Raw genomic sequence first — 26,707 nt, 5'->3', positions numbered from 1 at the left:
TACGTACTTATATGCGCCAATGTTAAGCGCCAGTCGTCAAGGTGGTCCTCTTCTTGCTACTTTACAATTTATTTCATGTTCAGTGCATTTTAATTTTAAAAAACTTTTACCTCTACTATAAATTTAATTGGAAGGTGTGACATTTTCAAAGCCAATTAAAATAATTGTATATTGTACTATACAGTTTTGTTTTTGTAATACTCAGTGGTATCTTCTAATGGAAAACGCGTTTCCCTAGATCTAACCTTTTACATCTGACAAAAAGTGGTAGTGACCGTTACTAAGGCATCACCGTACCGTATTTGCCATGAGACCTATCATCAAAGTCACTGAATTTCTTTGAACATTTACATTACCCTCTTATAGCATTGATTACAGGAAATATTATAACCCTGCAAACCTACTCAAGTGAGAAAGACGATTCGAATTGAATCATACATGATTTTCGCCAGTTGGTTGCAAAACGCAAGTGAAACTTCAGACCTTCACAAGGCAACCTCAATATTCATTACAGCTGTGTTCACACACCTATTATATTAATAACTTGATTCATCGTTCACCAGTCAATCGCAACGTTGATGCAGCGGTCGCGATGACCGACGGACCGTGAATACTAAAGAGTGGCTTGTCTGCAGTCACTTACTTTGATATGTGCTTTATATAGAAAACTGGGATACTGAATAGAACTCTTAAACGAAATTATACTTTTTCAAGGAAGCAAACAGGAGCGCCTTAGGAAAATCTTCTTAGTAATTATTGAGAAGTTCTTTCATTGTTTTGTCTAATGCGTTTTAAAACCTACTAAGATCATTTTAATATTATCTAATCTAATGTGGAAGATAAAGCAGTGATAGCCTAGTGGTTAAGAAACGCGGCCTCTCGATCGAGGGTCCGAGGTTCAAATCACAGGCACGCACCTCTGATTTTCAAAGGAGAATGCCCATTCTTGGTACTGACTTTTCTCATGCGTCAAAATGAAAGTAATATTAAAATTATTTTTTGATTTTTTTACATGATTTGTCGATCAGAATAGTTTCTTTGAACAGGGGATTCCATTTAAGATAAAATAAGACGAAATGTTGATTGTTGTTCTTAAAAATTAAAATGGCGGTATTTTAGACTCGAAATTCAATAAGATCAATTAGTGTTTTGACTAATGATTTTTCTCATGTGTCAAAATGAAAGTAATATTAAAATTATTTTTTGATTTTTTTACATAGATTGTCGATTAGAATAGTTTCTTTGAACAGGGGATACCATTTTAGATAAAATAAGACGAAATGTTGACTGTTGTTCTTAAAAATTAAAATGGCTGTATTTTATACTCGGAATTCATTATTTTAGGTTTTTAGGATTATTTTAGGTTTTTTTACCTACTACCTTTAAAAGTAAATGGAATATGTTAATCGAACTACATTATAGGTACCTACTATCAGTTAAAACCGACCATGAATCTATCGTCGGATGTTTTCGATGTTGAGGTTATGTAACATTTCGGTAAATAACTTCAGAACCCGGGTGCTGATCTAAAAAATAATTATTGGTGGTAGTATTTGGTTAATTATACATAGTCCACAACAAGTTTCAATGTGATGCAACTCTGGACGGCGGTCCATACATTCGTGGGCATTGTCCTTTATGTGCGTATTAGAAATTAACTATCACTTGCTCAAATGGTGAAGGAGAACGTCGTGAGAACCTGCAAACCTGAGAGATTTATAAAAAAAAACTTAAAGGAATGTGAAGTCTACCAATCCGCATTTGGCCAGCGCGGTAGACTATGGCCTAATCCTTCTTATTATGAGAGGAGACCCGTGCCCAGCAGTGGGACAGTAAAGGGTTGATGATGATGAATGTGGAAGATTATGATCAGACATTTGACAACTAGCTTGCTATAGGAATATCAAATTCTTAAAATCGGACGATTATATACGTATCTCCGTTATGAGAATTCTGTGAATATTGTAGAACTACCCATTTAAAAGACTAGTTTATACTGTATTGGCAACCGTATTGTTGAAGGAAACTGTCATTACTTATTAATAGTCGAAGGTGCAGTACGTGTACGATTATTACGTCTACATCAGTCTTTAACTCGTTAATCACCGTTTCCGCAACAGTTATGTACTTGATCGTGGTTTCTTGGTTTTTAAACGGGAATACTCGAACGTCCTTATCAGCAGGTTTTATCTCCTTTCTATCTAAGCTTGTTCATTTTCTTCCAACTGTATCTACATGATCGATCGATTGCTTCTCCGAACCATATCCTTTGCTCTGGTATCATATCGATATTCATGGAATGCAAATTTTATTTGTTGTTTGCAATTTTTTGTTTTACAGTTCTTTGCGCTTGAGTCTCTCCTTTTCGTCTCTTTGTTTTCAGAACCTGAACGAGGCTCTTTATATTGACCTAATTTCCACCAAACAAACGGCTGCCAAAATAACCCAAATAAAGCCAGTAAAGTAGGTACTGCAATACTTATTTACTTATGATGTGATAAAACATTGTTATGCCTCCAATTTATTGATCGACCAAAGAAGTAATGCTCTAATAAAGTTATTTTAAAAGTAAATTAGTTTAAATACTTCAGACGAGCCAAATGTTGAACACCCTTTCTAATCGCAGTCTAAATAAATTTAGTCTGAATTTAAAAAATATATTTATTTTCATTTATAAAACTTCTTATCTACTAGTTAGGTACTTGTCTCAGTTTATGATTGACATGACATTGATATAAAAACAAGATTAAAGACATCGTAAACAATATAAATGTATTATTTATATTATATTATTGTTTCAACATGATGCATTTTTATGTACATTAATAATGTACTTAATGTAAATGGGTAAATCGTCTATTTAGCTAAACATGAAAACTAGTAAGTGTTACATTGTTTCATTAAATGGTCTAAGTAACTAAATTCAGAGGAAATCATTTTGGACTGGCCGACTGTGCTAACCGCTAACATACATAACCAACGCATTGATTACTTTGTCGCTCTTCGCAAAACGTGTCTCAATGTGTCCGGTTCCTAACGTGGCGACGATTTCTAGTAAAGTATAGTGAAAATTCCCTCTACATTATGTGGCAAAACAATTTAATAGCAGTAAAACTTAAAGCATTTATTGGTAGGTCGAACATTAAATGACCGCAACATTAAACATTAAGTAAGCAATTGTTTAGGCCTACTTAAATAGATATTACCAGTATTATAACTAAGGTTACTACTGTAACTGTTTATTTCAATATTTGGTAAGGTCCTGGAAACTAATATTAATAAAGTATTCAAGGAAGGAAGGTTCATGTTTTGGTATAATGCAAATCATTATAATATGTATCTTCGATAAACACTAACAATAGGATAATATTTCTCTTCTGTCGCCATTTCGCTGGCAGTTGCGCTATAACATTAATCTGATCACGTTATTAAAACAAAAAGGTGCTTAAGATAAGCTACGCAGTCAGCTCCGGGTGGGAAAATTTTCTCGTGCTTTTATTAAGGAAGTATTGTCTATATATTTTAGAAAATCTAATGCGGTTCCGAATGTAATTTGGTTACAAAACCAAATTGCAAAGATATTTATAAGCATTCTTGGTTATATTCCTATAAAATGTCTTGTAGTTTGTTTATTAGGTAAATTACATAATAAGCGGTTGCAACCTGTATCTTAATGTCCACTTGTTGGTCTCGGAAACAGTATGTCAACAAATCGAGGTCTTTATGTATTCCTATTTCTCTTAAGATTATGAACACATCTACGCCTTGTATTAAGATATATTTAAAGCGTTTTTTACTAAAAAAATAATCTTCTTCGGGCCGCAATTATCCAAGCATTGTTTAACCGGCCCATTTAATGTTTTGATTTTATAGCGTAGGCAGATGACTATTGAATTAACATATTTTTACATCGTGTCCTTTGTCTCGGCTGTTTGAAGCTAATGACACGGAATAGAATGTGCGTGAATCATTTATGTTGAATGACCATCTATAAGAATAACTTTGAATATCTTTGAAAATGCATAACATCAACTGACCTAAGTATATGCTTCAAAGCTATCACGCATGACTAAAATATATCTTCGTTTCAATTGATTCAGCATTCTTTATTCCCTCGAATAAAGGGTCTTCTTTTTATTTTTCCGAAAAGATTTATTTGCTGAAACCTTTATATTGATGCGGACACGGGTCTTTACTTTCAGCGGGGTATGTCCGCTTCGACAAATTATATAGGTACAAAATTTTCTTATTCTGTATTTTATCGGCTTATTAATTACCTAATAATTATTACTGTATAAATTACTACTTGTAGTTTTCTGTAAATTTAGAATCGTACTAGAAACTCGTTTAAATGTTCTTGTGCATTGCGTAAGTTGTAGCTCAGTACTGAAAATTACCAGCGCATTCTTTCTTATCGCATTTAAAGGTGTTAGTGCAATATTTTTTGGCGCGGGTCCATAAGCCCGGTCATTAATACCCCTCGTCTTTACGTCGAGATTCGCTTCAATTTGTACGCTAATCACTCGATGCCATCTCCTATGATCCGTATCCATCGGGCACGCTACTTGCGATACATTTTGTACACGACTATCGCCTTTAAACTGTTTCTTGCAATGTCTATATTGCAATACGTACTAATAGAAGATCATATTTTTTCTCGAGAAAAGAACGCATTGTCTCTATAATTGCCGCTTCGCATCAATGAAAGTAGGCTATAAGGTCAGACGGTTCCAATAAGAATTGCTCGGAATAGGAGACGGCAAATGTTGGTAGATATCGGATTCCATGTTTTCTCTATTCTCGGTTTCTGTTTATAAAGGATTGCTTAGTGAAGAAAATCGACAGATGCGATTTTTAATTACATTTGTATGATGATAGGTATCTATATACATGAGTGATTACGTAAACTTAAGTAAAAACGATAATCATACTGACTTGTGCATGTTACTGATAATCAAGCTATTACATTGTGTACAAAAGATAGAAATTTGCCAATTTGAAGCAGGCAGGAATGGTTAAATTTCATTTTCGTAGGCAAATTATTCGATACATTGATTTATTGGCAATAGTGTAAAAAAACACTAACCTTAACCATAGCAATTAGTGACCAATTAGATGTTTTCATTAATAATTTGACTCAAATAATAAAATATTTAATGCTACAACTTTTAATCCAATATCTGCGTTCGTGCAATCGGTGCAGGGAAATTTAGTTGATACAATCCTCATAATTCGATGTGGCAATTTGCAACATTGTACTGCCTGCTCTCTACTGCCGCCTTTCGACAAATTCCCTATCGAGCAAAGTGTACGATAAAGATATAAATTTATTTATCTGAACGAGACAATTTACCATCGAACAACTTAACTTGGAAAGTAACAAGTCTCTCAAGGGACAGTAAATTGTTTCAGCCCTCCAGGGGTCTAGTTAGTTTCACAATACGGTTTGCACTTTCTTATTCGGTCTGAATCATAAGGACGATATATTGTGTAAGTCACTGTTTTAAATTATTTGTTTTTAAAAAACGTTACAAATTTAAAACCTGAAGTAAAAATATGAAATTAGTTTGTACCTATAAAAATATAGGAATTTTTGATTACTTTGCTAAAATAAATAAACAAGTTGAGAATACCAAAAAGTGAACTTAAGTGTACCACATTACTATAGAGGAACACTAAAGTATAAAAGATCTTTCATATCGTTTACCGTCGACGAGCAATATCTAACTTTCCAGACAAATTAAGACATAAACACGTTTTTCACCGCTTCCTATTACACATGCTTGTTCCTGAAACTTTCCGTATTGTTCTCTATAGTGGTCTTATTGTGGTAACTTTTAAGAAAAGTAAGATTTATGGCAACCTTAATTGCCTCATAGAACTTGTTTCATAATTTTAAAAATTGTACAAGTTAATTGCATTTTATAAGTTGTCGCTATTACATTGTCTTTTTATAATATTTTTGCAATATAAAATATTTGACTTGGCTTTAGAAACACCGTAATAATATTTTAGGATTTCAAATTAACAGTGAAAAGTACAAGGTAAATGAAATTATGTTCATAAAGAGTAAAATTTAAAATGATGGAAACTCGCAATAAATAAATTCACATTATTTTTAAAGCTTATTGCCTACATTTATTATTTTTCAGTCTAGTAGTAATCTCTAAAGTAGGCTTCTACCTTATCTCATTGACCCATATCACAGGCTTTGGGTAAAAATATTCACGTTTAAAAATTCATTTAGTGAAGAGCTCTGTCATGATTTTAAGCGGCTTTTTATTAAAAAACTGAGATAAAAAGTAGGTCTTCTGAAAATCCTCGTGCGATGAGCGACGCAATGACAATCTACTTATGTAGGTTGAACGTGACATAGTGTCAATCAATAATACTTACCGATCAATTAATTCATTATCCTCTATTAGATCGCAGTAGGCTTTACATAAAAGAAACAACCGCCTAGCGGGGTGTTCATTGGTAATGTTTTACAAGAATTATGTTTTTATTCGTCTTTGATGTAGAAAGTCAGATTCTAAACCGTCCTGAATGTTTCAACTAATTGTCCTTCCTTAACCTTTAATTGTATAAGTATTTACTTTTAGTACCGACATCTATTGCGATGTTATTATTCTCATCTGAACTCATTGATATTGGTTGCTCATAATAAACTGCATTATTAGTGTGATTGTACTATTCAATAAAAGGAAATTTTCATTTTATTATTTATTGTGTTCTAAATGTCTATTTTGTAAATTTCAACGTTTCAATGAAGCAACTTCGAAACTTAATAATCTTCAGAAGTAAATCAACCTCAGTGTACAGATTAAATGTATATTTGACTTTATTCTGACAATTTTAATCGTAGAAGTCAGTTCAACCTTTGTAACATCTTTATAAGTCGCGAAATGCATCCGTAGCCGTGATTTTCTTCAAGTTGCCGATGTCCAGAGCAGAACCGGCTTCCGCATGACGTGTTCGCGACTAATGGGCCGAGCCGTGCCAGTAACGCTCCTCGCGCCGCGCCAACAGGTGCGCTCCACAGTACAGTACGGTCAACTCCTGCGTTATTCTGTCTCCCTGGTACTTTACGACGCGAACAGCGCCCAAATACGGACTTTCCGCTAAACTGTGTATGCAAATAAGTGCCGTTTCGTCGTTCTGAATATTTGAAAGTTTTTAATAACAGTAAAAAATTGTTACTTTGTGTTTCATAAGTTTAATTTTTGTTTTAAAATGTTGGTGTTGTTAACCGCGTTGGGACCTTCGAATTGAGGAAAAAGCTTTCTTCAGCAAGCGTGTTCCATCATCGTCATCATTTTACGTCAGGTGAGAACCTAAAAGAAAATTTATAAAAGCAATTTCTCCATTGCCACCGGCAAGGCATATTTATTCTACGTTTATGTAATCTTTAAATCGATTTATAAGTCATTGAAGATAATTCCAAAGAAAGTCGTGAAAGTAACCTTACAAGAACGAACATTAATGTTTTTGTTTAGTTTCCCCCTATAAATTTATAACATTAGATTATGTTATTAAATAAGAAATTTATTGATACTAATTAATCCTAGCCGTTGCCGCGCTAGATTTCTAACTAGCTATTCGTTTTATCTCAAGTCAAGTTCTAAGTATAAATAAATACATTATCTATAATTAATCTATATTAATCGATGACATTCGAACATGTTCCGTAATACTCATTAAACCCTATAAAAGGAACGTCATTTGCATTAACGGTCCGCTATGATAAATTACATGATAAATGCAGCTGTTAATGTAATCTGGACGCGACCTCTGAGGTTATGAATATTTAACACGACAAAAATATGTCTCACACTTATATAGAACGTGTCATTGAACTTGATAAATTATATCTATACGAATTAAATCGAACTGTCTACTTGTAAACCAATATAAACAGGCTGTTATTTATTTGTGATAATGGAAAATATATTTTAGTTTATTTGTTTGAAATTATTATCGATGGAATATTTATTCGAGTGACGCGATCATGACTGGAAGTAAGTAATGTGGTGGTTGAATAACTCTCTGTTTTTGCTTTAAATTCTAGATGTCCTGTTGTCCAGTTTTTATTAGGGGAGAAAATAATTGCTTGTACTCTACCTGTTATTTTTTCACGGGACTCACGATCTAGAGTATAATACAGTGACATAGGTGTTATGAGTTATTTTTATACTGTTAGCCTGGATATTGTTCTGCTCTTTTTAGTACATGGAAGGATGAGTTTGATTTTAAATTATATCTTGTGTCATGCAATTCATTACTAACTGTCCCGCAAGTCCATTTGTGTCTAAATTTTCGGATATGATTGTTGGCATTAAACCGAATAGTTTTTATATTATAAGATAATTTCTTTAATAAATCAAGAATTTTTACTCGTATATAAATTGACTTCATCTTATCATATGCATGAAATATCGTTTTAAAATTAAAATTTGAAATAATTTGTGTTTTTGACATAATGATCAAGTTATTCAGTTTCAAATAAATATATGATGAATTTTAAAAGAAACCTCGTGAATATAAAGAAACACAGGGGTTCACTCGGGCGTAGCCTTGCGCGTGTGCTTGTACATAATAAGCAAGTAGATCTTAATACAAGTTCCGTCAATTATCTTGTTACATACTGGGTGAAAATATAGACTGCAGACACAGATTAGAATACTGGGGCAGTTGGCTTTATTATTCTTGAACACGTCGATGGTTGACGTGAAACTTGTTCATAATCACTGGCTCTCTCGCAAATTGAATTCACGGCTACTCGGACTACTTGATATGACTGGATGTTAAGAATGTAGTGTATTCTTTCCTTCATCTTAGAAAGGTGGTGGCCCTGCCATGATTTCATGGTTTGACTGGGAAGGTGCTACCACCGTACGTCTAGCGTTTACGTAGGAGGGTATGGATGCATGTTAGCGTATATACGAGTATATGTATATATGAGAGACTTATATACGTCTCACATAGTCCTCAGTAGGGGTAGCGCACATGTGATCGGCCTGTTCTATATGGAGTCAAATGAACATTTATTCTTGTTTGCTGTTTTAATCTTCACAAAAAATATTTGCCTGTTAACCCTAAGGATCAGCTCTGCTGCTCAATTTTCACCTCTTTGCTCGGTCTTATGTCAGTCTTGTCTTCGTAATTCTTTTCACATTTTGCATGAAATTTACGATCTGCGTTTAGCCTTGCAAATATTATACGCTTTATTATTCTGCTTGTTTATCGGAACTAAACTCTGAAACGACTAAACTGATATTGTGATGTTCAAGCAATGTTTTCCATTTTGGAGCTAATAATATAAGGTATTTTTCTCCCAAAAATATGTAGGGATCCCCTGTTTTAATAAAGGTTTTTAGGTAAAAAAGAAGCTTTAACGATTATTTAGGAGCCGAGGGACGAAAGAAGGAAACAAGGTTCCCTAATATTCGGATTAAAAGATAATTGGTAGTTACCGTACCTGTTAATTACTCCTTCACGGCTTTATGTTCTGGTTTTATAATAGTTTTCATAAATGTTTACGACCTTACATTATCTGGGACATTTATGTAACTCCAATATGCAGCAGTGTTGACTCGGTAGGTACCTGCAGTATACGAGCGCAGTGAATCTTATTTACTTAGCATAAGAAGCCTTAAGAAATTACAATCGGAAAGTTGGTCGTAGTAACTTCACTCTTGGAAAATTCTATGAATGTCTTAAATAAATAAGGACTTAATAAGTAACTAGAACTATGTGAGCTAGGATTTGAATCCTAGATTTTGATGTTTATGAAACGAAGAAAGAAGGAAAAATATATTATATTTTCATGAAATTATAATATTGAGGGTCTCAATGCAGTTAAGTGAAGTATTCTTGTAAATATCATGTTATTTATTCTTGATTAAATTGATAAAAATATAAACAATAAATCCTAACGTTTTCATTTAAAAATGTAAATTTCTAGATCTTACGAAACATAATGACAGCCGAGACAAGCTAGGACTGTTTATTCAACATTAGACAGACACTCGTTCCACATCCTTTCACATAATTTTATAGCCCTGCACTAGTTTTGCCTCGGAGATATCAGAACAAAAGCTACATATGTAAACAGAAGCTTTCTACTGCGCTGCGTTTATATAATACTAATGCACGTGGCCTCGTTTGAATAATATTTCTCAAAGGACAGTTATCTGTATTTTTATAGAAAGCATTGTTAATAATGTAAACTCGGATTGTTTGAAAATATAATCATATTTAGAGTTTTTATAGGATTTTGTTTGGGAATCCTTCTTGGTTATATGCTGCTACAATTTTAAAGACGGTTTCTTTGGCTGGTCCCTGGTGTATTGTTATTTCGGAGGACTATTATATGAATAAGTTCGGTCGTGGCTGCCTTATTACTAGAGATTAGGGGCGGATTTTGCAATCTCATCTAATGTAGAGGTCTAACTATAATTAACTAAGATAAATTATCATTAATACTATGTTTAATTATCTACGTATAACGGTATGTGTAATGTGTATCTTTTCTTTAATATTTTTATAATGTAATACAGTGGGTAGTACCATAATAACCTTTGAAATGATTACACTCTATTGTCGAATGTTTTACAGCGTTCTATTTACAGTGCAGTAGTTTAAAAGCTAATTCGTAGAAAATTATTGTTAACTTTAAAATTAGGCCAATTGAAGCTCGTTTGTCCGCGCTAAAACTAATTGCGAATTTACCGTATGCGCTACTCAAAATAATCGAGTTTGTTTAATGTGGAGCGCATTACGTGACCGTATGACTCGACTAGCAAATGAGCCGATTCAAAACATTGGCCCCTGAGTCAACGCACTTCTCGTAGCAATATATAAAAATAATTGTATCGATTAAAACAACGTAAACATCTTTCATTTTAGAAATCGATTATACGAATCATAAAAACACATGGAGATTAATTACTTGATGTTGTTTTCTTTTCACCACGAAATTTTCGAATGTAAATATCACTTTTCGGAATTTGAATTCCTTTTTCTTAGATTTTAGAAGATGGTAGAACCCTTTGTGTGGACTCCGGCGGCACCACCGCCACACCTATTTCTGCCTCATAAAAGCAGCGCTCAAGCTGCTGTGTTCCGCTTTGAAGGGTGTGGTAAGGGGGACATACTTTACCGAGGCGTTTCAGCTTAGTCCTCAGGGGTAGCGGCACATCTGTGGCCGACCTCAGGTAGGAATATCTAATCGTATCTGGGGTTGACAGATGTCCATGGCCAGCAGTAGCCATCAGGTGGACTGCATGCTCGTCTTCCACTCCTATATTATAAAAAATCTCTCAAATGTGTCTAAATAATGTACCATCGTCAACTTTAAAGCATAAGATTATTGTCTTTCAATTCTAAGAATACGGATGATTCTGTCGTCTGGCTGTTGAATCATGTGCTCTTTTTAATGCACTTTTCTTAAAGCCAGAAGCTTCTAATTTGTTAGCGTTTAGTATCACGGAGATTTAATTTATTTTGTTCTTTCTTCATCTATACAATATCAATATCGACCGATTCATTTTAGTCTCCAGCCATTTGAGACAATAAATTTGTTCCTCATCTAAAACAATGGATGAAAATGGATTCGCATAATTTGTTACACATTACCGCAACAAAGCGTTTACTTGGCTATGAATGAGTCTGACTTCATTTCTCATTTGTTTAATTACTTGGCAATTCATTAAATTCGGCCGAAAATACATTTTCAGTTTCCATCTAATTCCTTGTACGACAAATAAGGATATTATTTAAATGATTTTATTAATGTTGATTGTACGTATGTATATCGAGTGCAAATTACCATATTGTATGTCTGCTGTTTAACAGCTTAACAGATTTAAATAATATATTATATGATACTGGCTAACCCGGCAAACGTTGTTGCCATATAAATAAAAAAATGTTAAGGATGAACAACCCTTAATCACTTAGGGGTATGAAAAATAGATAGTAGCCGATTCTCAGACCTACTGAATATGCATATAAAATTAATTATTAAATTAATTAACTAACATTGCGACACGATAATTTTATATATAAGATGTTCTTTGATTTGTTTTCATTGCTATCATAAGCAGCATTTAATAGGTCGAAAACCTAATCTGAACAATTTACTACATCCGTGAGTAGGTAGTGTTGGTATATCTCAATTCTCTATGGAATTTAACGTTATTTTATACTAGTTTTTGCCCGCGGCTTCGCCCGCGTTTAAAGGAAAATAATATAACGTACTAACATACAAAAAACTGAAAATTCGTACCTTAACTTTGCTAAAGATCATCACTTGAACAAATGCGTAGTTTACGATTCAATCCTTACTAATATCGATTAAAATAATCGATGTTTTTGGTCCAAAAGATCGATTCTCCGATTAATCGATCTTAGATCGCCATCCCTAGTTCCCGTGGGATTTCCGTTATAAAAACTATCGTATGTCCTTTCTCGGGTCTCAGACTATCTTTGTACAAAATTTCATTAAAATCGGTTCAGTGGTTTGGGCGTGAAGAAGAGACAACCAGACAGACAGACACTTCCGGATTTATAATCTTAGTAAGGATGTTTAAGTGCGAACATGTAATTATAGCTGACCACTACCATCGGATGGATTGTATGCTCCTTCAATGTTCAGATTATATTATTGATGTGATCACTCACATTACATTATTATAAAGTTATATTATAGTAGTTGTGGTTTCATAACATATAAGGCAAGGGACAAGGTAATTTCTAGGTTTTATCAATAATGATTGATTGATTAATTATTCGCGTTTATAAACATATATTACCATTAATTATATCAGTTTTCTTTTTACGTTTTTTATTTACATAATATCTTGCTACGATGTTTGACTACACTACACTTTATTTCAAACAGTTCGCCTGTAAGTCGGTCAATTTACTCGGAGAGTGGATACTATGAAGATGAAAAGTTTGAAGAGAATGTTAAACTTTTAAAACAACGTATTTAGTTAAATAACGAAACGAAATTGTTTTTAATAATGTATACTAAAGTTGAAAAGTTTATTTATCTGTATATTATGTAAGTATTCTGAGATATTGTGTCAAAGGGTCCAGTCAAGTCTGGGTTCGACTGGTTCATGCCTTCGTATATATTACTCTGAGACAGGACTGGCTTTCGATAAAATCCGGTCTGACTTACTTTTATTTGCCACATATAAGCTTTAGGGTTATCAGAATTACTTTATATTGTTCGTTCTAAACATACACTTTTTTTATGATATATGAGTTAATGCATAAAACGAGCATGCAATCCACCTGATGGTAAGTGGCTACTGCTGGCCATGGACATCTGTAATCAATCCTAGATAATATTAGAATATTACCTGATGTCGGCCACAGACACATTGCTACCCTTAAGGGTTGCTTTGAATGTATCGGATAAATGTCTTCTGTATTATACAATACAATACTATTATTGATGTTAACATGTATATTGAGATAAATGTTCCCTCTTGTACCACTTATAGGTTATTCTACCTTAATTCTGAGAAACACAAGAATTTTCTGAATATTGTCATTGGAACTGGATTTGTAATATTATATTTTTAGTCTCAGAATAACGTTAGAAAACATAATATTATGAATGCAGTATTGCGTGCCAACCCTATGATTTACGACAATGTGTGCTCATTACGCTAGGCTATTGAGAGTATTGAGACCCTTAAGATTAAAATTGTTACTGGAAACAAAGCAATAAAAATTAAAAAAAAATGGCAGTTTTCACCTATCAACATAGCAGTACAAGTCGATGCAGTCTGTCTGCAACGGCTTCTATATATTATGTAACCAGAATGAAATCTTTTATGTCAAAATACAGACCTGTAAACCATTTTTTAACCGACTTCAAAAAGGAGGAGGTTATATGAGCGCCGACTTCAGAAATATGTACAAAACCAACATTTATTTCAATTATTTTTTACTTTGTAGTGACATAGAAGTCGGTTGTATTTTTTTGTTAAAATTTTTTTTAACTTAGGTTTTTACTTGGTCGTTATAGTTTTGAGAAAGGGTGTAGTGAGTGCGAATATAAGGAAAATAATATCTTAATGAAGTAGGAACGTTAAAATATACGCAGTTTTTGTGTGGTTTGTTAGCATAAGTACAATGAACAATAACCAAAGAAAGTGACAATCAATATTTATCGTTTACCTCGTTAAAAGTAATCGAGAATGATAAAGTAAAAAAGGACTGGTTCTCTGAGTCACTGGTTCGGTTTTCTTGTGCGGAGATAGTGCATTCAATATGAATTTATCTTTGCGAGTTATTTATAACACACATTTAAACGTACGCAGTATCTTGCGTCGTAGCAATTTCTAGTTATTTGAGCCGGTTAGTTTAGGTAGGGATGCATCTGAATTTAACTATAGTTTAAATATCTGAAAGTTACTAATTTGATAAAAAATTCCGAAAATGTATTCGTTATTCGTGTAGAGTTCCTAGGATCTCTCTTTGATTGCTTTGTGTCTACTGCGAAGGTAAGGCCGTTAAAAAGTGTTTTTTTTTTACAATAATCTTAAACATTATCTCATTAACCTACATATGTTTTGCTTTTTGGTTAATGATGTCTTCATTATAATAAAGGTTACCAGGTCAATTGTTGATCATATACGACCCTCGTGTACAGTATTTACTGAAATTAAGTTCTGAATGAAATAGGAAAAAATCGTAGTTTTAAAGTCCGGACGAATGCCGCGGAGTTTTAGTCGGCAAGACTACGACATTCCCTTACAGTTACCCTGGGCAACAAATCTGACAGGAATCCATGAGTATTTTTCAGAATTAAAAAAAGAAAGATAAAACCATACGATATGTACTTATATTACATTTTTACGACTTATTCAACTTGTTGAATTAAAAAAATGGTGTCAATGAACAAGCCATTATTATCACTTTTCACTTTTTGTCACCATACACATGAAATCAATCAAACAAAGAAAGCGAGTTACGGCCGCAACATAAAACCGGGTTTATATAAAGTCATCAGATACGGGGAGGAAAGTCCACGCGTCTCGCTCGTTTGCGTACCGTGTTTACTTTTATGACTTTTGCAAATATTGGCTTGGCGACACTCGACGTATTATCAGCTGTTAAGTTACATTCGTGTTCATATTTACTTTCAGCTAACTTCAGGATATATTGGTCACGTAGTATGTTTTAAATGGAGTTCTAGATGTTTTATGTGTATGATGTAGATGTATTATATTCCATATAAATGTTTTGATCGTTATTAATGTATGATTTAATTAATTTACAGAAGTGTGTAATAACAACTATTTGTCGAGATTGTGCAATTACGAGTATATAATGACAACAGTATGACAACAGATCACGTTCCTTTAACAATATAGGTAAAGAAACGTAATTGACATGTCATATTATGATTTGTGTAAGATTTCAACAAAAGAAATCTCTCAAGATGATCAAATATATTTCCAGGTTACAAATTTTGTTTTTGGCATATCTGCAAAATTGGTGCGGTTTGCCGTACCGTATTGACGTAACCTTATGTGTCTAGTTCCTACTTTAGAACATCGATTTAAAGTACGTGTGGCCTAGTTCCTATTTGCAGTCTGAGCTGAAACACTATGCAGGTACCGATTTGAATGGACTATTATAAATTCGATTTATTTCGTTTCAACATAATCAGTATCCATTAAATGTGGGTTCAATAAGTATTGGCTATCAATCACGTCACGTGCTCTGTGACAAGTGGAAGTTTTTTACGGTGGACCTCATAGTGCGCACACGTTTTATAGTTCATTCGAGCAATTATAGTCTTTTTAGCTTTAGTTTTTAACAGTTATTTTCCTGTAGTGCTTCGAATTCCGTTGGCAGATTTCCACGGATGCGTTCTGGTTTTCAGACTTGAAATATGCATTGTTTCAATACAAAATATATTTTCTTTATTGCCACTTGTTTTTTAAAGCCTATTATATATATCATCTTATATTCATTCAATTTATTTAATCCTATGCGTACCGTCCGTATATTATGTAGAATATAGTACGGCTGATGCTACCATTCCATTTGCTTCATTGATTTTGTGATGCAGCTTATCTTTTCAGTCTGATATCAATAGATAACAGATGAGCAAAATATGTCCATCAGTATGCGGTTTTTTGGCAAATGTTACACTTCAGTGTGTTGATGTCGAAATGGGAATACTGATAGCACAAGTGTGTTGATGTGCGCAATTTGTCCCACTTATTTATCGGTACGTATGAAGTTCTCGTTTGAATTATCATATACTTGACAAAAGAAAACAGCTATACGTTATAAGAATTCATAACTATATTGCTTCCAGAAATATTACATTCCTAAGGACTTTCTCAGCAATATATTAGGATCTTTTATACACGTGTCGCCTACTTATTATTCTTGTCGCACGTTGTTCGCAGCTTTCTTGAATTTTATGATATTAAGAATATTCTAGTAAAGTAATAAGTAGTCTCAAGAAACGGGCTTAGCGAAGTTTCTTTTATAACCTTATAGCTGCTGGTTTATTGGAATCAAATTCCAGGTACTACTGACGGATTAGCTTTTGTCCTTACTCTATATAATTACATTTGATAGTAAAACAACAAGGAGACATTTCGTTTGTCGCTTTCTTATCCCGTTATGTTTGTTTATTTGTGAAGTTAGAATATTTTTTCAATAGAATTATGATAGTTCAAATAGTTACGTATGCCAAGTTTATGCTATATTAGCACCGTGTTTATCCACAAAATAATTATTCATTCATGTAACGTATCTACATCTCAATTTATATATTTAATTTATACGTAAACAGCGTACGAGTTATATTACGTGCATGTAATATGTGTCTAGAAATTTTCTCTGTGATGTTGTGTACGTAACTACTGCAAGATATCATCTGTAGGCGTGAAGTGACATAAATTAGCGCAATAAAATTATTTGCGTATAGGTTTGTGGCAAGCAGCAGCTGAGTGGTTGAAACTACATCACTTAATCGTTGGGTTCGAGGTTCAAAGGCGCTTCTGAATTTTCAAAGTTATTTGCGTAATGCAAATTAATTATCACTTGCTATAATATGTATCTATAATTGTGAGGAAGCCTACACGCCTGTCAGTTCTTAATAAAAAGTTCGCTCCTCTTACTAAACTCCTCTTACTTAGAGAGAAGACTCCCGGAATGATGGCATTAACAAAAAAAACCCACTGAGTTTCTTATCGGGTCTTCTCAGTAGATTTTCATTTCTTTTCATTTCATTCCGAAAGGGGTGGTGGGTGGTTGAAAAGAAGTGTTCGGAATTAATAAATTTTGAATAAATAAGATTTGAATTTGTGACTGCTGGGCACCCGCGGTGGGACATTGCACAAAAAATACCTACCTTTTACTAGTGCCTAATCATTGCACTTTTATCTCATTATCAACCCATTACTGTCGCACTGCTGGGTCTCTTCTCATAATGAGAAGGATTAGTCCATAGTCCATCCCGTTGGCCAAGTGCGTATTGGTAGACTTTACTTTACCTTTGAGATTACCTTTGAGATTTATTTTATAAATCTCTCAGGTATGCAGGTTTCCTCACGATGTTTTCCTTCACCGTTTAGCAAGTGATAATTAATTTCTAATACGTACATATCTTTGAAAAATCAGGGGCCTGGGATTTGAACCTCAGACCTCTCGATCGAGAGGCCAAGTTTCTTAACCACTAAACTATAACTGCATTTTTGTTTAATTTAACCTAAAATTGCCGAAACGTCAAAGAAGAAAACAACACTCGGTGCCATGCCGCTGTTGTTTTGTGCGCTATTAAACGCGCGATGTTTTATGAATTCATTCGCGTTCATCGCACTGTACGCGGATGTGATCGATCCGCCGACATAATCGTTGCGTCTCGGGATGCGTGTGAAGTAGACTGTGAGAGCCGCACGCCACTCGTACGAGAAACCGAACTATTATTGTTGTTCATGAAAAATATGTCATTGTACCAACACATATGAGACTTTAAATTTATATATTTTTTTTTGTAGTTGTTTGCGCAAATACGAATTTGCGTGCGGTAAAAATTTTACGGTTTACATTGATAAAAGTCCTAATGATTCGACTGTTCAACACGTATGTGTATCACCATGATACCTTTTATATTTTAGCTTATTCGAAATAATTAAAAGACGATGATCACAGATTGCAACTATTGCTATTTTCCTATCGATCATTCGCATTATACAAGACTTCGAAAGAGTTTCCTTAATTTTTCAAGGTAAAATGGCATTTCATTTCATTTCATGATATTCCTCAATATTCCTCAGGGAATACAACACATTCGTGCTCGACTTCCGGCAGGACTTCATTTCTATTTGGAGTTGGTTACAAATATCCATGGGCGGAAGTGACCATTTAACTTCAGGTAAACTTTATGCTCGTTCGATTCAACTGTTGTGTAATAAAACCTGTTGTGCTCTCTACGTAGAGTTATTCCTTCGAAATTTCCCTTTTTTGACATTCTGCATAATTTAGATTTGGGGGTTCGCCTTTTCAGACGGAAAATAGCTGCTCTTTGTGTTTAGGTAAGAGGCACACTGCAGTCCCCTTCTCGTTTACGATAAGAGTTTCGGCGAGACGTTTCGATCTGCTGAGATCGTCTGCGGACATAATTGGGCAAGCAGAGACGAACACAGGCTAACATTTTAGGAAGCTAAATATTAAACCATAATATTTATATTTAATTTATTATTACCTTATAGCACATTAGCGACTAAACTTTCAAATGAATTAAGTACCTCATGTCGACACTGTATTTATATACCTATTTAAAAAAAGATATCTGATGTACCTACATATTTTATTAACACTCCTTAAGTAGAAGCTAACCTTATTTCAAAAGTATGTCAGTGTAACGGATCCTATGAACTGGATGCATAGTTTAACCTCGCCTTATTAAGGAGTGAAAACTATAATTTTAATATTCCGTTAAATTGAGTTTTAGCATAGTTTAACTAGTTAGTTATCTAGTTAATATGTACACAATAAAACCAATACTTACAGTTATACCTAAATGATTTGAAAGTGTTGTGGCTATCTATGATTTCACGATAAATAATGTATAGATTATGTACCTATACCACCTACTTACTAAGTTTGTAAGCATAGAACATGTAAAATTTTGTAACCATATCGACGCTGTGTAATAAGGCTATTTAATTGAGTTCACTAATACCGTTGTTTATAATTATATGACAAAGTGTAATATACAGATATCTGACACCTACCTACTATAGATCACTCACACAAAAATGTTATCACAAAGATGTCACATGACGTCAATCACACGTGTGCTCGCCATTGTCGCCTGTGTCATCATTAACATTCAAAAGTTATACGTAATTATAACTACATGCAACTAGTTTATCTGTGTCTAATAACGAGCTTCTTATCGTGTCTCAGCTCGAGTGTACCCAGTCGTTTATCCCAAAAAATGGAACCTAGCTTATTTTATTCCCTCAATATCGGTTAAGTAATTTATACGATTTGGCAAGTAAATAGCAACAGACAGTTAATAATTTAATTGATATGAGCTTAAGAACACGCAGTTATTTAAAACTGAAAGTTAACCAAAATGAACAATAGGTTGATAGCGCTCTTGTTAAATCTTTGTCGCAAACCTTTGCGACATACCTACTTACATAATTTTAAATGTATTTACAGGTGTACCATAGAAATGATAAAATTATCAGAATTCTGTTTTTGTACCAGTAGGCCATAGAAGCCGAAAAGATGCAGTATGTCATAGTAATGCAGAAGTCTCCGCTATCACCGCTCTATGAAGATGTGCTGTGTTCACGCGGCATTATTACGTAAACAGCATAGTAAATTTCCCAAGTCTACAATGTATCCAAGTCGATTTACGTTTATCTCGACGAATACGTACGTTTATGTCGCGCTACAGGCCCGTGTACACTAACTTTGCGCAAATGTTTACGGCTTTAATATTTGTGCAGTTAAATTTGCCGACCAAATTCTGAGCATAAAATTCTTTTGTATGTGTAAAAATTGCGTTAAATTTCCACGTTAATGGGTATGAATGTGAGTAAAATTATTGTTGGCGTTGCAAAATTTTACTTCGACGCTTTTTGAATTATTATTTTTTACACGGCGGTTACCTATACGAATAAACGTGTTAGTGGAATAAAATAAAATTGACTTGGAAGAATTGCAGGTACTTTTTACAACGTTTATTTTCTGTACCAATTGGTTTAGAAAGTGGAAAATACGTAAAAAATAAACCCGTATTTTTACAACAACATTTTTATGCTTCAGTAAAATTATTTTTAAGTATTTTACCACAAACTCAAGTAACTTACGTGTATGCGTAATTTCTTAAAAAAAACTACACATTTCTTTTTATTGGCTGTGTGTAGATTGATCTACAGCAAACTGAAATTATTTCTTTTCTCAATGATACCCAAACATGAAAAATAAACGTCATTAGTAGATCAATCGGGATTAGTAGTTTATAATCTATTGTACATGGGACAAAGTAGCAAACTTTATCAGTTAGATATTCCTATTGTTAGTCGAAGGAATTGATGGCTAAGTTAATAAAAAAGACGATTTGAAAAACGTCAAAATTAATTGCTTTAGCGAATTCATATTCGCAATTATATCACGAAATATAAGATATCATATTCTGTTTATAAATCCGTAAAACAATGTACAGTTACGATCAACCAGAACAAGTCATTGAGACGTTTTGCAGTTTTGTTTAATAAAACGTTACATTAATTTGTGACCCACTTGGCCAATCCCCTACTAAAGAGCCATCTTTTGTCAGTGATTGTTATTACAAGCGGCTTTGTCCGCCGTCGGGACGACAATATCTGCAGCGCACTACGTTACACGATGACACATTAAAATAATGATTAATCCTTCTACAAGAGTAATGAAATTTGGCTGCTCCCTTGTTGTAAAGGGTATTTTTTATTTACTATATTTAGATGAGTTTTTTTTTCTGTGTTATAGAATCCATAATGGTAGTTAATTATTCTCTCGGCGTTTTGGTATAGTATCAAGTCGTCACCGTGTATATCGACCGCTGCCTATAATTATGTTCTGGCCCCTGTATTTACTTAGTGAGGGGCCTGACTTGGTTTCAGTTTCCGAGAAAGCTTCGCATGACCTGGCATTACCGCGTATGTCAGTATTTTTTGTTACACACGAGCGGTTACATTACGTGTAATCAAAATACTGTACATGTAAACAGAACATCTACTTGTGTCCGGTAAAAGCTTATTATTTTTTGTTGCACTAAATTTACATTGTCAAGATTTGATTAAAGTGTTGAAACCTTTCATTATTCATATCCTCTGGTACCATCACCACACCTTTTCCCTTAATAATTTTGTCTAATAGTTCTGGTGAAACAATGGTGATATGGTGGTGGTGAGATACCATGATGACTAACTTAGCCCTCAACAATTATTACCTGGAGTCCTTAGGACGTAATAATGCATCTGTAACCGATGTTACCCAGTAACTCAGGTAGGAGTCATATCATATCTGCAGGTGATGCAAGATGTTGATAGGCGACAATGGCCACACATATTATGGAAACTTCTTTATGGAAACATCATTTATGGAAGGTCATTCACTAAAAGTTATCTAGTTGAGATATATTTTATGGCTTAAACGTTAGTTAGTTAAAATTACTAGTTGTTAAGGTTTACCAAAAAACATTTAAGTTAAATAAACGAAAAGAAAAAGATTGATACGATAATCCTAATTAAACAGTAACTTTATGTAACTAATAAAAATAAATGATTATTGAAATCACAATCTGGCTGATTCTTGAAAATAATAATCTTTTGTTCCTGTTACAAGTAGTAATAACAGTTTAAATACAAATTTATTAAAGGTCGTTCGAATGCAGTTAGGATAAATTGACTGAAAGCTTATTACAAAACATGATTGGAATATCAAATGCTGTTCAGATAAGTAGGTACTTAAAGTACTTGTTTTATTGTATGTTTAAAGCGATAAGTGATTATAACTATTAAGAAACTTTATTATTACTATGACAAATACATAACTTTATTTAGGTCTGTATACCTTCCAGGTCACTACCAGCAATGGATACTATATTTTTGTCTGAGCACTTACGCTGGACACGGGTTTCTTCCAGCAAATGGGGAAAACCTGGAACGCTCCAATGTATGTTTCTCACTATGAAGTTAAAAAAAATATTTTAATTACTGATTTATTACAATTTAATGCAATGTTTTAAACAATATGTTATGAGTATAAGAGTTACTATTCTAAATATTTATTTATAACAAACGTCAAGATCATTCATTCTGTAAAGTATAAGTTGTCCTATTGAGTTAAATGCCGTATCTTTGTGTTATTTTTTTTATAATTATTCATCGCTTATCGCTACTCTACGGCGGTCGAGAAAGCGCCGTGGCAATGCGGCGTCCACTTAGGCACTATCGTTAAAATTCTCGCAACACTATAAAAGCTATTTGAGGCAGAAGTTCATGATAATATAATAACTTATCGATTACAAATACAAATTCATTGATTTCAACTTGGCATTGTTGATCGAAAGATTTCAGTGTAGGTGTGTGTGATATAAGTGATATAACGTTTGTAACGGTAGTATTCATTTCAATTTTATTTTACAACTAGCTGACCCGGCAAACTTTGTCCATCTCAAAATCTATTTATCAAATATATTTCATAAAAAATATAGCCTATGATACTCGTGGATAATGTAGCTTTCGAATGGTGAAAGAATTTTTAAAATCGGTCCAGTAGTTTTTGAGCCTATTCATTACAATCAAACAAACAAAGTTTTCCTCTTTATAATATTAGTATAGAAAAAGATGTAGTGAAGTTAATTTTACAAAAAATAATCTAGTGATGCTAAGGGGATACTCTTTAATGCAGAAATAAAGTATACTCCTTAAAGCGAATCAGTGATATCATTTGACTAATATTTCGTGTTTGCTAAATCCCACACATATTTACTTATGGTTCACGTCACTGCCGCAAAAAATAATAGGTACTTTTTATTATATTTCAGTTGTAATAAAAGCTAAACCAAAATATTTCTAAATGTTTAATAATATGTTTTTAAGGACGTTTTAAGTGGGCACTGCTAAAAACAAGCCAAACCCATATACTTCTTAAGGTTTATGAGAGTTAACTAAACTAAATAGGTGAGTAAAATGCTTGCTAATAGTCTCAAACCAGAATTCTCTGTGTTGTGAACTTCAAAGAGCTAAGTTAAGCAAATCGACTTATACTATGACTGTCTGATCTGAACCCTCAGGACCTCAAACCAAGATCAATTATGTTCTGAATAGATAATCTGACTATTTTCGCCTTGACTATTATTACATCATTACTACAGATAATCGATTTGTTACTAAGTACCGCACTACTTAGTGCTAACTCGATTTAGTAATCACGTATCGCGCTGCAAATCGCACGGTGTTTTGACATGACTTCGATGTATTCGAGATAATCATAATAGCGTATCTAATATCTATAACGTTTATTTGACATTGCAACATAATATGCATCTAATTGGTCGACCGAGTTACGCCTGGGATTACAAATACGATATGTGCCAATTTTCGTATAATAAATAGTCTTCGATCCAATTATATTTTAAATGCCACATTCTAAATTTCATCCAGTAGCTGCTCACTTAGATTTAGTTTTATAGTCATTAAGTGTTAATCATTCAAAATTAATCTATTAAAATGTCAAATATTTTGTGGCTATCAACGCGGAGATAATATGATCACTTTCCGGCTTCATTACCGGAACACTCGCTTTACTCTTATTATAAGTGCGCGTGGAGCCTGATGAATTTCAATACTTCTAAACCTATCTTGATACGATTGCTGCTATTTATATGAGAATTAATCGCGATAATATAGATATACTTGTTTTGTATTCGTTTCGTATTTTAATCAACAAGAAACGTTATCTATAGAGTTGTTAATAAATGTTTACCTATTTTAATATACCCCTGTACTGTGGTCGCGAGTTCGTAGGCATTATCACTGGTTTCGTCATTAAATCAGAAGATAGTAGTTATGAAATTTCAATCTCAATGTTATCGGTTATCTACACGGTAAAATGAAAACAAACAGCCGTTGGTACCGTTTAAACTTGCAGAAAACATAACAGTTCCTTAAATCGTGAGAAATGAGGCAACTAGTTTATATTTTTTATAACGACGCGCACAGTATAATCGTTATACGTTAAACAATTAGCGGTTGCATCAGCATTCTCATGCATTATGGGGTATAGCCGAACAATGGAACAAAGCTGTGCGATGATCCACCTCGAAATGCAATCTCTCCGTGTGTCGATTAAACACGATTGTCTTGCTCCGCGATTTCTTGTAGCTCCGACCTTTCGGCACTATATCACATTACCCACGCGTTGTAAGGTCTGGGTAAGAGTTTGGTGGACGTCATCGCCGCACCTATTTCAGCCTTATAGTCATTGCTGTGTTTCATTACAAAATGAAACAGTACGCGATCTAATTTTTGTTTTACGAAGAGACAGCAAATGAAAATGCAATCATCGTACTTAACGTAATTGCAGTGCTGACTGCAGTATTGACTTCAAGCAAAACGTTGACATTCGGGCCCAATTTCTAGTGCTTTTCTTGGGGTTTCATCTGGAAAGGATTGCAGATGCGTTATTGCGTTTCTTCTCCTGATGACCCCACAAAACAATTAATTTGCTTTACGAGGGAATGGGAATACTACCTACAGACAAACTGTCTGTGACATAATTATATCCTCGTGTCGACTTGTCGTTTTTGTTTTTACGTAGGATGCAGGATAACATGCCTGATGGATCCAATTTCACGCGTTCCTATTTCATTTCAGATACTGCACGCGCCTTCAACGCCTACCTCCAGCCTTAGCCTGTATTCATCACTGCCAACTATTCCGCCCTATTGCGCGCTTGATGTCGCCATGCTAGACAAGACCAATGCTAGTGTTAAGATAATCGCTCAAGATTATAGAAAATTCGATAGTTACTGGCGTTCGTGACGTCGGGAACTAAGCGAAGACGAAATGAGTCAGTCGCCGGATGAGGCCCGAGCGGCCCGGATACAGAAATATAAAGAGGAGAGGAGAAAACAGCTGACAGCCAGGACAGCGACGTTGTTTTCAGCCAACGTCACTGAAAGGTAAATATTTTTTGTATTTTTTTTATTTTGTTTTGAGGTGCAAACATCCTTGCATGTTCCCATATTTTCTATGACATTCGTAAAATGTGCTCAAATTCATTTGTTTTCATTGCTTAGCGTAAATTATTGAAACATATCAAAACGTTAACCTTCAGGTTTATTGTTAATGCATTTATTACTTTGTTACATTTGTATCAAATAAGTAATATGTTTGTTGCAATGTGCATAATTTGTAGTCCAAATATTAAAATGTTAACCTTAATCATTCCAGGCGACCAAGGAAACCAGCTAACCGAACACCATTAGAAGATACTGGCGCTCATCTCAAGTCTTCCTCGGAGCTAAATCTAAACACAGCTTCAACTTCAGTGCCTATTAGAACTACGCGAACGTCACGCCTAAGAGCTGCGGCTGCTAATCAATCTGAAATATGTCAGTCTCCTAAAAAATCTAATAGAAGTTCCTCTGTTCAATCACTGTTAGAAGATGATAAAATTAAAACGGCCAAAAATTCTAAAATAGTAGATAGAGATAAACAAGGTCGAACGAGTTCAAGTAGACGACAGAGTCACGAGAAAGAAAATTTGAAAAGTGCTTCGACCAGTTGCTTCGCTGATAAAGAAGTTGGTGCTATTAGAACGAAACTTAAACATTCCAATAAAAATATTTTAGAAAAAGACAAAAGTAATTTTTTAGTCAGTAGTCCTAGGGGGAGAAATATTGACGAGAAGACTAATTTAAAGACAGATGAGAAAAAAATAAAGAAACTTGTGACTGAAGATACTAAGTTAGTTAATGTTAAAGATGACGAAAAAAATGTAAATGTTGAAGAAATTTTCAACGATATTTTAGGGAATAGAAGTCTTTCGAATAGTTTGGACAAGGATAGATTTGAAGATTTATACAAAGACCTTGTTGTTGAAGAGAAAACCCTTCAGAATAAAAATGAACTGAAAGTAAATAATGTTATTATAGATGAAAGAGAACACATTGAAGAGCTCAAAAATAGTCACAAAACTAGCAACATTCCTGTAATTAAAGAAACAATAGTAATCAATAAGATTGATGGTAATAAGAGCAAAGAAGATAAAGGTGTTGTGCCAAAAGTTGTAAAAGAAGATGTTAAGGGTTTATTGGGCGCCGTATGTGTTCGAAAAGTAGAGAGGTTCAGTGAATTGCTCAGTAACCTGTGTTCTCCCTGCGAGGCCGATATTTTGTTCGAGGACATATTAGTAGAGAACGGAATTAATGGGGATAGTAGTGCGGTGAGTAACCATTCTTAATAAGTTGTTATATTAAGCTTTTTTTATTTTCCACATGCATATTCATCCACATGGCGCATACGTGGCTACGCGTCTATAATTAGTTTTAAATAATTTATCTGTGTTTAAGAATCGTTGTTCACTTTTACGTGATTTCTTAGTTTATAGTCTAAACAATTATTGAGCAAAAAATATTGAACTAGGAAAC

The 26,707-nt window shown here is 33.8% G+C and overlaps 1 protein-coding gene across 6 annotated transcripts in view; it reads left to right on the top strand.

The window, feature by feature from the left end:
- Positions 1-26,707, top strand: part of Svil (Supervillin) — a 224,932-nt gene that overhangs the window by 5,805 nt on the left and 192,420 nt on the right. For 5 of the 6 annotated variants that reach the window (XM_073091492.1, XM_073091491.1, XM_073091489.1 and 2 more), the window contains exons 2-3: positions 24,930-25,237; positions 25,509-26,502. In XM_073091492.1, coding sequence (XP_072947593.1) covers positions 25,122-25,237; positions 25,509-26,502 — 1,110 coding nt within the window. In that variant the 5' untranslated portion in view covers positions 24,930-25,121. Of the gene's footprint in view, positions 1-7,010; positions 7,327-24,929; positions 25,238-25,508; positions 26,503-26,707 lie in introns of those variants that run through there. The other variant, XM_073091488.1, reaches the window with a different exon arrangement.

The sequence above is a fragment of the Epargyreus clarus genome, unplaced genomic scaffold, assembly GCF_041222505.1.
Source record: "Epargyreus clarus isolate Ecla_fem2 unplaced genomic scaffold, WU_Ecla_fem_2.2 ptg000034l, whole genome shotgun sequence".
NCBI lineage: Eukaryota > Metazoa > Arthropoda > Insecta > Lepidoptera > Hesperiidae > Epargyreus > Epargyreus clarus.
This window is presented reverse-complemented; position numbering and strand designations above follow the sequence as displayed.